Source organism: Acromyrmex echinatior, chromosome 16 (assembly GCF_024713525.1).
Source record: "Acromyrmex echinatior isolate Ae372 chromosome 16, ASM2471352v2, whole genome shotgun sequence".
NCBI lineage: Eukaryota > Metazoa > Arthropoda > Insecta > Hymenoptera > Formicidae > Acromyrmex > Acromyrmex echinatior.
In genome coordinates, this window is record NC_141867.1 from 9,418,787 (window position 1) to 9,433,063 (window position 14,277).

The 14,277-nt window shown below is 30.8% G+C and overlaps 1 protein-coding gene across 4 annotated transcripts in view; it reads right to left on the reverse strand.

The window, feature by feature from the left end:
- Positions 1-4,410: 4,410 nt before the first annotated feature.
- Positions 4,411-14,277, reverse strand: part of LOC105154619 (uncharacterized) — an 84,224-nt gene continuing 74,357 nt past the window's right edge. For all 4 annotated transcript variants that reach the window (XM_087414498.1, XM_087414499.1, XM_011070270.2 and 1 more), the window contains 2 exons: positions 9,152-11,378; positions 4,411-6,701 (listed from right to left, as the gene is read on the reverse strand). In XM_087414498.1, coding sequence (XP_087270624.1) covers positions 6,361-6,701; positions 9,152-11,378 — 2,568 coding nt within the window. In that variant the 3' untranslated portion in view covers positions 4,411-6,360. The remainder of the gene's footprint in view (positions 6,702-9,151; positions 11,379-14,277) is intronic.

Below are 14,277 nucleotides of genomic sequence, written 5' to 3' on the forward strand. Positions count from 1 at the left end.
GACGAATAACAAGTGTAACAGTCGATATAGGCGCTGATCCGAAAAGGAGTCAGCATATACTTTAGTTAACAAAGATCCAACTAAAAAAAGACCAACAAACTTAAAGAGTTACTGACAAAATGAAAAAGATCGAACTATTGTACATCTCGGAATCTATGTATAAATCATTTTTTGGTGTTTTGGTTTTTTGGTGTCCCAAAGGTATACAAAGTGAACTGTCCGTTTAGAATTATTGTATCGTCTATTAACAGTCCACTTTATACATGTGCAATGTGTTCATATAAATTAATTGCCAAAAGTATCACAATCGCGAAGCCACATCAATAATCGTTATGATCTTGTCAATAAGTTAAAAAATTTATACATTTATAGTGACTATAATTTAATTTCGTTGGATGTAGTTTCGTCTTTCACTAATATTCCACTGAACTTGGCCATTAAGAGTATTGAGAAAAGATGGAATTTTATCTCAGAATGTTACAATGTTCCTAATGAATTATTGTTCTCTAGCAGTTCAATTCGTTCTTGAGTCTATTTTTTTTATGTTTGATGAATCGAATTTATAAGCAGAACTTTGGCACACCTATGGACTTCCCTTTATCACCGGTTATCGTTGATATGATAATGGCTGATCTTGAAGAAAATATATTTGATAACATTGGTTTTTCGATCAAGTTTTTATCGTTATATTAACAATATTATAGCAGCGATTCCTAGTACACAAATCGATAATTTTTTAAATATGTTTAACTCTGTATATCTAAGGCTACAGTTCACAATAGAAGTAGGGGATAACAAAATTAATTTTCATGACACAACTATTTTAATTCATAACAAAAGATTAATATTTGACTGGCATCAAAAATCGACTTTTTCAGGTAGATATCTAAATTTTTTCAGACATCATCTGTCACAGAAAAAAGGCGTGATCATAGGTATGATTGACAAAGTATTCTTCCTTTCTAACCTAAAATTTCATTTAAAAAATTTTAGAACTTATCATCATTTTATTAAACAATGACTATCTTCTTGAATTTATTTTTAATACTATGTCTCAGAGAATAAAATATTTTATAAATAATAGTAACATGATGAACAAAAGTAACAAAAAGAATGTGACATCTAACAATAATATCATTTGGTTTACAATTCTTTTTGTTAACAACATATCAGATAAATTCAAGAAGATTATTAACAATATGGTATTCAAAATTGCATTTTATAATATTAATAAATTTCGCAATCTAATCAAAGTGCAGAAAGATCTTTTACCAATTATCGCGCTGAGAAACGTCGTATAGAAGATTGCCTGCAAAGACTGCAAGGCTTCTTATGTAGGATAAACTAGTCGCCAACTACATACACGTATTTCTGAACACCGAAATTATACTAGAAGAAAGATGTCTTCTCATTCGGTCATTACCACATTAGACCACAGATTGCAATTTGACCATGAATTCGATTGAAACGAGGTGCAAGTTTTGGATATAGAAAGGAATTATAACAAAAAATTAACATCTGAAATGTTGCATATAAAAACATAAAAAAGGAGTTTAAATCTCCAAACAGATATTGAATTTTTAGACCTATACGTCAGTTCTGAATATTGGGAATACAAATTAGTTAGATTCGTTTTTTGTGTTCAAAAATACATTTATTTCAAAACAAAATGAATGAACAGATGAATTAAAGTATTGTCCATCGCTGACTATTACTTTTTCCCATCTCTTAGGCAATTTTCGAATTCCATCTCGAAAAAATGACTCGTTTTTGGAAGCGATCCAATTTTGAAGCCAATTTTCGATTTCTGCGAAAGAAGTGAAGCGGTGACTTGCCAAATCCTTCGGAACAACCAGTAATCAGAAGAAGCAATGTCCGGAGAATACGGCGGATGCGATAAAACATCTAATTTGAGCGTTTCCAAATATTTTTTTACGACTTTTGCGACATGAGGCCGAGCGTTGTCATGAAGAAAAATAACTTTATCATGTCTTTGCTCGTATTCCGGCCGTTTTTCTCGCAATGCACGGCTCAAACGAATCAATTGTAGCCGATACCGATCGCCCGTAATGGAATCGCCAGGTTTCAGCAGTTCATAGTAAACAATACCCTTTTGATCCCACCAGATACAGAGCATGACCTTCGAATCATGAATGTTCGGTGTTGATGTTGAGGTCGATTGACCGGGCATAGCGTAGTATTTTTTCTTCTTGGGGTTGTCGTAGAATATCCACTTTTCTCCAGTCACAATCCGATGCAAAAAACTTTTTCTTTGTTGTCTTTGAATCAGCTGTTTGCAAGTGAAAAATCGCCTTTCAACGTCTCTCGGTTTCAGTTCATAAGGCACCCAATTTCCTTGTTTTTCAATTATTCCCATGGCTCTCAATCGTGCAGAAACGGCTTGTTGAGTTACTTCCAATAATTCTGCAAGTTCCTCTTGCGTTTGACTTTGATCTTCTTCGAGTAATGCCTCTAATTCTTTGTCTTCGAATATTTTTGGCTGTCCAGAGCGAGGCTTGTCTTCAACGTTGAAATCTCCATCCTTGAAACGTCGAAACCATTCCCTACATGATTTATCAGTTGGAGCAGTGTCACCATAAACTTCGACAAGCATTCGATGGGCTTCAGCTGCACTTTTCTTCCAATTAAAGCAGAAAATTAGAACCTCCCGCAAATGCTGCTTGATTAACACAAAATTCGACATTTCAAACACAATAAAAATCAAGGTTTTTGTATGAAACTCAAAGCGATAAACTGAATATTATTAGCAGATGTCTAACCTCTCTGAAAACGCCAAAATCAGCTGTTACTATGAATCAGCTGTCACTATTCACAACAGCCGGAGCCATCTTTTGGAAAACGGACCGAACTAATTTGTACTCTCAATAATAATTTGTATTAATATATATATGTTACAATAATATTTATTAACCATTATGAACACTTTCGAGTATGACATACCATGTCCTTTTTCCAAGATTAGATTTTTTTTTGTTTTTTGAAGGTGGCTACCGTCTCGAGTCAGAAAATAAATTTTATGGTTTTATCTTTATATTCCATAAAACTTTAGAATTAATTTACGAAGAGAATTTTAGGAAATATCAGACGTTGAAAATCAGACGTTTGTATCATATACTTATATCTCGCATTCGCGAGATACAGATTACTAAAGCCATCTATTGGAAAAATAATGAATTTCTTTTTACTACACCTATTTAATGAAAAAGTATTTCATTATAATGTTTTGAAAAGCTCCCGAGATAAGCTACAAGAATATGTAATGAAAAGTGAAAGGTTCTGTTTAAAAAATTTAAAGTAAAAGTTAGTTGCCCTTGACAATGTCATCCAAAGTCAACAATAATATCATCTTATGTCCCCATCGAAATAAAAAAACTTTAGTCTAAAACATTTTTCGAGTGTGTTGAAACATTTAACGTAGTGTTTCCGAGATCTTTCAATGGATCTTTTTTAAAACAGAATATCCTGTGCGTGCGTGCGTGCGTGCGTGCGTGCGTGCGTGCGTGTGTGTGTGTGTGTGTGTGTGAGACCATTTATGCAATATATTAATAACAAATATTTTTTATATCAATATTAATTCTAGAAATTTTCATGTTCAGTTTTGTTTCAATTTATTATTTAACAACAAAAAATATATTTTCTTTCGAAAATGAATTTCAATTTTTTTTCATCCTCATTCTTTTAAATAATTATATTTTTTAAAAGATATAATTATACAGTATTTTTTTTTGAAAGTTTCTATTTTCCAAAATTCATATTTAAAATATTTTTGTAACTTACATACAAATAATAAGAATTTTTAAGCAATATGTGTTTTTTTTCGAAACTATTGTTTACTTTATAGCTTATAACTTTTTTATTAATAAGGATACGTACATTTGATTGGTATATTTTTACTGTCTGGCGTTTTGACCAAAACAAAATTTGTTAAAATATACTCATTTTTATGAATATTCTGAGCAATCAAGTTGGCTTGGGTATGCCGTTCCAAGTGTAGTTTACATTACAAAACAGTTTTTAAAGATTAAGAGGGGGGAGAGAGAGAGAGAGAGAGAGAGAGAGATGTATTATTTTACATTTACTTATCTTATACTTCATCTAATAATACCTTTCGTACATTAAATTGAAAACAACAAACATATACACAGTACAATGTAGAGAAAAATATAATATGATTTAGAAAAATATTAGATACCAAGCTTAGTTTCTGCGATTCACATTTAGATGACATTAGTTGTAGGTGTAATTTACTTTGACATCTAAAGTTGGCTGCATTTTAGACATTTGCCAATAAAATTCAGTGCGAAAAGATTCATTTAAGCGAACAGTGTTATTTTTTTTGTTATTAAACGTGGTACATGATAAGTTATTTTTTCGACATGTGCTGCTTCATTATTTTGATTTGAAAAAAACTGCAGCTGCAGCTCATAAATTGCTTGTCGAAGCTTATGGCAATTGTGCTTCATCGGAAAGAACATGCCAAGAATGGTTTCAACGATTTAAGAGTGATAATTATGATGTGAATGATAAACAACGCTCAGATCAATCGAAAAGGTTTGACCGAATTGCAAGCATTATTGGACGAAAACTCAGTTCAAACGTTCCCAGAATTGTCTGCAGCAATTAAATGTTGCTCCGATAGTTTCCAAACGTCATATACAATGGGAAAGATTCGAAAGGGAAGAAAATGGATACCATACGAATTAACCGAAAATGTCATTGCGAATAAAATCACTTAAATATCTCTATTTCTCTGCTCGCCAGACAGAAAAAAAAGTTTTTTTGTGGCGCATTGTAACTAGCGATGAAAAGTGTATCTATTTTAATAATCCCAAACGCAAAAAGTCATGGGTAGACCCTAACTAACCATCAACATCTACACCAAAGCGAAATATCCATGGCCACAAAGTAATTCTCTGTATTTGGTGGGATATGCAAGGCGTCGTTTACTACGAGCTACTCAAACCGAACGAAAGTATCACGGGGGATCGATATCAATTATAAATGAACCGTTTAAATGAAGCATGATTGGAAAAAAGGCAGTAGTCAGCAATCGACAACACAAAGTTATGCTTTTGCACAACAACACGTTGCAAAAGCCGTCAAGGAAACACTGATGGAGTTCGAGTGGGAAGTTCTCTCGCACCCAACGTATTCACCAGACTTATTCAACGACTTCACCAGCTCATTCAGACTATTACTTGATCCGATTGATATAGTACGATTTACACACTTCAGAAATTACGAGGATGTGCGAAAATGGATCGATGAATGGATTGCTTCAAAATACCAATCGTTCTATCATCGTGGAATCCACAAAAATGGGAAAAATGTATAGCTAGCGAAGGCAAATACTTGGATTATATTTTTTGCTTTTGATATCGAGATAAATAAGTTTTTTAAGCAAAAAATCGCAGAAACTTTAGTAATACTTTAGTAATACTTTATGCTTTTAACAATTGGTACTATTAAAAATATTATATATGCAATAATAATGTATAGCTGTTATTAGTAAAATAAATACAAAACTTGTTTTTCTTAATAAATTCTTGTATCGAGCATATTAATATATTTTCTTTACAATATTAATATAAAAAAATAATTTTTCATTAATATTTATCAAAATTTTCTATTTTATTATATTTATGTTATTTTTATTTACAAAATCTTGTATATTTGTAATACTTATTATATTTTTATGTCTTACACTTTTAATAAAGTCACTATATAAACAGTTTATGCACATTATATAATCTAATCAATCGCATAATTTATTAATTTTTTTTCTGTAAAAATAATTTTACATAGGTCGGCATATATGAAGTCTTCAAATAACATATTCAAATTACTACGTATAAATAATGCTAACTTTCTAATAACCGTACCATAACGTGTATTTGTATGTAATTACATTTTATTTCAATTAATTTATTTTTAAGAAAATTTGATAAAATCATAAAAGGAAATTAAATTAATCATCAAAGTATATAATTTTTAGATTACGATAATTTTAATAAAATAAAAAAATAAAAACAGTTGTGTGTGTGTGTGTGTGTGTGTGTTTGTGGTGTGTATGTATGCATATATATATATATATATATATATATATATATGTTTAATATCTAAAGATTATAAACATTAGAATATATAAGTTAAATTAACGTTCTTCAGAAATATTAGGTGTTGGAATTAATTCGTAGCGTTTTACAAGTGATGGGAAGTACTTTCATTAATGTATTTTTTAATGCTCATGTGAAATAAATAACATTCTTTCATTAAAAACGCTACGAATTAATTCCAACACCTAATAATATTTCATCAAAAGTTATATATTATTATAAATTAAGGCACGCTGACTGGCAAAAATCTCGTTCTGTCACCAACTTTTGGCTCAAATCTTAGATTTACTTTCTCGTTCTCTTCATCACCGACCTCAAGGAAGGTATTCCAGTCCAAGAGAAAATATAGGCCATTCCTTCGTTTGGTTGGCAGAACAGGATCTGGTGCCCGTGTAGTGCCACCAAAGGATTCTTCCAATGCTGCAAGATTTGTATTTGCAGATGTCAATGACTCTACAGTTGGTGTTAATGTATCACGGAAGTTTGAATCATCTTTTGTGGAATCTGAAGTCGTCGGGATTGTGGCCATAGTCGTCATTGTTGTCGAGGAAACGTTTGCAGATTCTGCCGACAAGATTTTTGGTGAATTGGTGTTCAATTGCCATTTTATTTATTTTATGTGATATTATCTCTGAGAAAATTTTTTATGTTCTCTATAATAATAAATGTGACAATCATATGATACTAAAATGACTAAAAATGCTATTAAAAATTTTAATAAATGTATTTCCGCGAATATTATTGTCAACATAAGGAATAAGCTGAAATAATTTAAGAAAAAATTAAATATTGTGAAAAATTAAATTTTTATAAAAAAAAAAGTAAAAAATATGAAAGATAATTAAAAGATATATGTAGCATAGTACAAAAAGTTTTGAATATTCTTAGCAAAGCTGAGAGTATTAAAAAATTTTATCATTATATATACATATAAAAATAATAAAATCATAAAATTATTTTAAGAGGAAAAAATCGAAAATTAATGAGGAAAATTTTATATAAAGGTGTATACATAATAAAGAAGTTGAAATTGCAAATAACACTCGAGTTAGCACAATGAAAATATTGGGTCATTTAAAAAGTATCCGCGGTTTTTTCATTCAAAAATTGAACAAAAAACCGCGGATACTTTTAAATGACCTAATAAATATTCTAAATTCATCTTTGATAAAGATTACAATAAAGAGCACTTTTCTCTTCTCCCTCTATTGTATTTTCTCCATTTAATTTATCGCAGCGCAGCTATATATTATGGAAGAAGAAACTATCCAAAGAAAAAACTCCAAAGGAAATAAATAATAAGTTTTTTCGCGTATCCATTGCGTGATTGGTAGCGATAATGATGACATTGAGTTACAAACCGGTTTGCGTATGAGTATATGCATCTAATATTCACGTGCAACAACAATACAACGCGTATATTTTCAAAGGCAAGCACGCAGGATGAAAGTTGTATATTTAGTTGATAGTAACTATGGACGCCACGAGGGGAGTGCAAAGGGTTGCGTAGCGCCCCCTTATGAAATAAATGAAAAATAAGAAAATCTATAAAAAAAAAGAAGTTGCAATATAATAAATACAAATACAAATATAAAATACAAATGTAATATAAAATTATATAATATACAACTTTTCTAATTGAACAAAAAACTCAATGCAAATGTTAGGTAACTAATATTTGTAAAATAAAACTATGAGAAATACATTTTAAAAATATCAATATTAAAACTTGAGTTGGTTGTTGCATGTCCAAAGAACATAGAAAAGGCCATTTTTGCCCATTAACGAAAAAGTGTAAAATATAGTGAATCTTATAGATTTCGACCTGCTGAACACGATGGTGCTATTAGTTTTCATTGAAAATGCGGGGAACATCGTCATTTTTCAAGTTAAAGCTCTATATTTCACCCTCTCTGTGGACGTAACGGTTTTCTGTCCCCTCTTTTTTTGTGTTATATGTATTTTTTGTTTTTTTTTTGTTTTTTTTGTGATTTGTATTTTTTTATATGTTTTAGTATTTTTTCATGTGTCCATTTAATCGGTGTCTGTAACGTCAACACAATTGGATTTTTCCATTCTCGTTGTTCCTGGACCCGATTGAGAGCGATTTATAGAAAGCAGTTGGCGACAGCAAAAAATGGCCAAATGGCATCCGCCATTTTGGATCCTTTATTTTCAATTCATCTTATTTATTAGATTTCCATTTAACAATATTAAGAACTTTCGCATATTAATAAGTTTTACATGAAATAATCCACGTATTGAAAATCATGTATTACAGAGAGGGTGAAATATAGGACTTTAATTTGAAAAATGACGATGTTCCCCGCATTTTCAATGAAAACTAATAATACCACTGTATTCAGCAGGTCGAAATCTATAAAATTCACTATGTTTTATACTTTTCCGTTAGTGGGCAAAAAACGGCCTTTTCTATACTATGTTCTTCGTTTGTTACATTACCATTGTGAAGTTAACCACCCAATATTAAAAAGAATAAATTTCTATGGCTCATTCGATTGCTTATCGTTTGCACGTGTATGGACATTTCGAATTTTCATTTACACACTTCCAGTAGAAAAATTATTACAGTTGGCGCTCAAATTTGAATTCTTTTGGATGCACCTCTCTGTTAGTAATTCTGCCGGTGCCTATGACAGAAACATATGTGTAAGGAAAAAACTTTGTGCAAAAATCCTCTTTAATGAACATCGTTTAGTTTGCATACTGAAAGATGCAATTCCGAATTTATCATAAAATGTTAATCTGCAGTTTTATTTAGCTTTATATAAAAAACCATAAAAACTTTCAAGCTAGAGAAAATTACACTGAAAGTATAAGTAACTGAAAGTATTTAGTAATGGCATCTCCAAAAATAATTTGGTTGATTTAATTGCATAATCTTATTCCTTATGTTGATTAACATGTGTTAGATCCTTATTAAACTCTAAATTCATCCAACCTAGAATTTCAAATTGGGAAACCCAAAAGGGATATCATAAATCTCTTTTTACCAGTAGGCGCCGAAAGAGCTCGATCGTCGTTGGTAGTAGTTTCAATGGTTTCTTTCAGATTCTGTTGTCTTTTTATTTCATTTTTTACGTTTACATTATAAGTTTTAATCATCTCTTCTAGACTTAGCGGATCCGGCCCATCCTTTAAAGTTTTTGTAGTAGCAAGCAGATTATCGGCTACTTTTCGTACGTCCGTTGCGCTTGCTTTTCCTTCCTGGACTAATCTAATTTTGTCTAAAAGTTCGTTAATCTTCATTCTCTCCCCTTCATCCTTTACATGGACTTCGTGAGGTTTGAACACGTGAAACTGAGTCATTTTTGTTGGTTCCATATTCTCCATCTTTGATATTGTTCCTGATGTCTTGCGAGATATGAGGCCTATGTTCTCTAGAATCTGCCTCATATTATCTGGAACGACTTCGATCAATGATGGGCGTTCTGTTGATATCGACATGGCCTTTTTCTGTCTGTTGTCGCTAACATCAAGTCCGAATTTTGCTAAAAATTCTTTCATATCTCCGTTTTTTATCTTAAATGTTGGCAAAGGTTTAAAGTTGGTATAAGAGTTTGTGTTACTGGTCTTCAAAAGCGGGGACGATGTTGTTGTTACATTAGATGTTTGTAAACCAAATTTTTGGAAAAGTAATTGTACATCAGGTGTTAGATTGTTCATGCCTTTTCCGATCTCTAAAACAGGATTCTCGAAGGTGTTTTGAGCATTTATCGGTAATGAATTGCGCACAGTTGTCAGACTAGAGAGAGAAGTATAGACTAAACCGTTACTATTAGGAATTCGGGATTTTATCTCTAAATCTTGATTACTCTTTCTAAATACATCTTCTACATTTGTAGCATTTTCCGGTCGAAGTCCAATTGAAGCAAGCAATTCCATTACTTCTGGACGCATTGTTGTCGTAATTTTGCGAAAATCTCCAGAGTTTAAATTGTATATATAAGTGGAATTATATTTTAATTTCTCTCTCTCACGCGCCGGCAAAGTGGAAGAAGAAGAAGAAGAAGGTAAAGGAGAAGAGAAGGGCATTGGTGTCACGAAGATGGGAGCTGATTCAGCATTCACGATTTGTATTTTTTCGGATGTTATCTTTGAACTGTTTGGAATGTACTTAATTTTGTTAGTCGGCGCTATATTTTCTAATGGCATTTGTGTAGTAACAATTGGAAAAAGCTGTTGCTTGTCGCGAATTCTTTTAAAAAGCGTATCTGTTTCATCAAGTTTTGTTAACATTGTGGTACTTTCTCTCTCTCTCTGTGTTATTGGTGCGTTATATCGCCATTGGTCGATAGATAAAACATTTTCATTATATTTTAAAGGACGAGATATCATTTCTTTTTCTCTTTCAGAAGAGAGAGGTTCCAAATTAAACATTGATATATGCTTTTTCGTCTCTACTGTTCGTGGGGGGATTGTTTTTGTTGCACCGGTACTATATACTACATAAACTTCTTTGTTTTTGATCTCTCTCAATGAAGATTCTTGAAACATTGGTTGTCTAGTGGTAGTTATTTGTTTTTCAGCAATGGTCGGTTGCTCTCTCTCTCTTTTTTGCAGATTTTCCAGATTGAAGCTAAATTTGATTGGCGCTGAATCATTTAATGTCTCTTTCACAGGTATCTTTGTAGACGCTTCCGAATACGTTTCTTTGTGATTTCTATATAATTGTGTTTGTTCAGGGTTGTGTGTGTGTTCTTCATTTAAGTTTTCCTTTGGAGCATATGTTACTACAAAATTTTCGAGAGATTGTTTTTTTTTATCATGTTGTGTATACATTTCTTGCACGAGTATATTTGTTTCTAATTTCTTATTCTTCCAGTCTTGCTCTCTTACTCTTCCAGCTTCAAAGTTTTCCAGATTGGGAAAAGGATCCGCAATTATTTGAACTATTGGCGGTTTGATATGTAAATCCTTGATGTTCTCTTTGGAATCTTCTGCGTTATAAGGCAAAACTACCATTAAAGCTTTTTGGTAGATTTTTCTCGCTTCTTCCATTGTACTTTTGTTCTCGTATGTCTCAAGATTTTTGGATGTAATATTAAAAAGAATGTCAATAATCTCATGTCTGGTGAGATATGGTAAAGTAGAATTTTGGCGAATCAATCTTTCGACTTCATCAATCGTTCGATTGATCGAGCTTTCGACTTCAGTTTTTGATGGAAGATCACTGCAATGACATAACCCGATGATGTACAGCATACAAAACAGCACAACCTGTGGAAAAAATAATTATAATTATAATAAACAAGAGAGAAGGGGGAGGAAGAGAGAAAAGGAGGAAGTAGGATAGGGGGAAGAAGGAGGGTAAGGGAGGGGGATAGCGAGAGAAAGGGCGGGAGGGGGATAGCGGGGGAGGGAGGGAGAGGGCGAGGGAGGGAGGGAGATAGAGAGAGGGGAAGGGAGGGAGGGGAAGAGGGGGAGTAATAGATAGCAAGACCAATTTTTATTATAATTGCTATGTAAATTAGATAAATGAAAAAGTTGTAGTTAATTTTATCTATCTCTCATGAAAAAAGAAAATATTAGGTATTATTAGTACGTTGTGTGTATATAAAGTAACTATAATTAATTATATAATTTTTAAAAAATCTTAAAAAATATACATAATCAATTACTAAGAAAATTATAAAAAAATCAGAACTCTTCCATTTGTTAGAGAAATTAATTAAACATTTTTAATTACATCTACTGCGTAATAATAACTGTGTTTTACATACATTTTGTAATTTGTATTCATACATCGTATTAAGTAATCTATTATAATTACAAAAACTAATAAAATTTTTATTTTATTTCAATAAATATTTAATATTTAATTTGCAGGTGTATTTAATATGCTTAGAGATTTGAATTAAAATATACAGAGTGTCTCTTAAGATGAGTCGAGGCTACATTGGGGGCGGAGAATGGATCAAAGGGAATAAAAAATTCTTATACCATTTTGAGATACTCGCTATAGTTTTCGAACTAGAAAAGGAAACGTCTAAGCCAATATATATTAAGTCGCGAATTCGTAGGACGGCCCACACGAGCAGCATATGTATGATGTAAGTATAAAAATTTTTTCTTGATATATTTTTTCAAAATCATCATTTCAGAAGTTTTGAAATTCAAGATATATACATATAATGAGTTTCTCTAAGAATGTACATAAATTTTTAATAGAATCATTTATTTTCATCTTAAGACGTACTTTTTTTCTAAAATTCATTTTAAATCCTTTATAATCTATGTCAAAAAATAATAATTTTTGTATTTCTGCAATTACAAATCGCGTGCAAAGAAGAATATATAATTTTCACTATTTTATTAATATAGAATGACACTGCAAGACAGTGAATACTTTCAAGATGACAAATTTTTGTAAAACATAAATAAAAAGGAGCACATACGCAAGATGTTTTTTGCCAAAGTCATATATTTAAAATGTAAATATTTCAGTCAAGTCCTGGCTATCATCAGCATAATAAAAGAAATACGAGATGTTAAATAATAAAACGCTAAGATGTGGAAATGAACATCCGAAAATTATTCTGATTCCTTTTGACATATGAGCTTAAATCTTATTTCTCAATCGCTGTAATGTTAATAGCGGGATTGCAAAATTCAGACAACAAATTTAAATAAATTATTATTTTAATTTAATTTATTAGATGACTTAATTATAAAAACTTATTACGTATTACCACAATACGATCAATTACACTGCTGCAATGCGCTGTTATTTGATAAAGAATATTCACGAAGACGAAAGAATTTTATGTCGGTACGAATATTAAGTAAGAAATTATAATTGCGTGCTGATATGTCGGATTTTCAACGCAATCAATCTGAAATATTAATAATCCCTTCAAATTTCTCAAATTTAATCTTAAAAAATTGTAATAAACTTATTAAAAAAATTGTCTAAACTTGCGAAAAATATTGCCTCGGCTGGGAATTGAACCCGGAACTTACATTCAGACCGTAGTGACGCTTCGTATTTAAAGTAATCTGTATCTAGCATAAACAGTCTTATTTCCAATCTCATTGTTAAGTAAGAAAGTTCGTAATTATAGTGACATTGTCAGCGTTTCGAAACGATATTTATATGTAATGAGGGAAAAAGAAAGGGAAAATATTAGGAGGGGATGATATAGTGAAGGGGAAATTTTTTAATTATGAGTATAAAAATATCAGGAAAACATAATGTGTCACTCTGCTTATTTAATACAAAATCTTGTTTCTTTATGTGTATTATCTTTGATATCATTCTTTTATAATAAGATATTTCTGAGTCTAGAATTTTTGTATTATTCAAGTTAATTTTGTGATTGTGTTCTAATTGATGTTGGGAGACCACGAAAACTGCAATAGAAAATTTTCTTATGTCATCTTTTTATTCTTTCAGCCGAATGTTCAATTTCCGTTTAGTCTGACCAACATAAGACGTATTGCAATCAGAACAATTTATTTGATAGACAACATTTGAACGGTCTTCTTTTTTTAATTTATCTTTTCCAGTTTTATAGAAAGGTTTAAAGAATTCATAAGTATGATATAAGCAGTATAATTTATAATAAGTATAATTTATAAGCAGTATTAAAGTTGAATTTATGTGTTATAATTTTAAATTTTTCTGAAACATTTCTAAAGTATACAACAAAAAAGCTTTTTATTTTTAATGGAATCAGAGATGGAAACATCGTTACGAATTTTTATGTTATTGAAATTCTTTTTACGTGACAACGCTCTTATTCTATTGATAATGGAAAAAAGAAGTTCCATTTGGATATCCATTATTTAAAAAGGTGTAGATTAATGAATAAGTATCTTTTTGTGAAATTTTGGATGTGCAAGAAATAAAATTCTGTCTAATTGTTCAATAATTACATCATTTTTATATTCAATCAAATGATTGAAATTAAAATTTAAGTACCTGCCTGAATTTGTAGGCTTTTTATAATTATCAAATATAATCGTGTCATTATTAATCATTACTTTAACATCCAAGACTTTAATGCCTTCATTATCGCTATATTCAGCGGTAAATTGAATTCTTTTGTGGTACGAATTCAAAGTGCAAAAAATTGTTTCAATTTGATCTTTTTTAGCAGCTAATATAATGCTATGT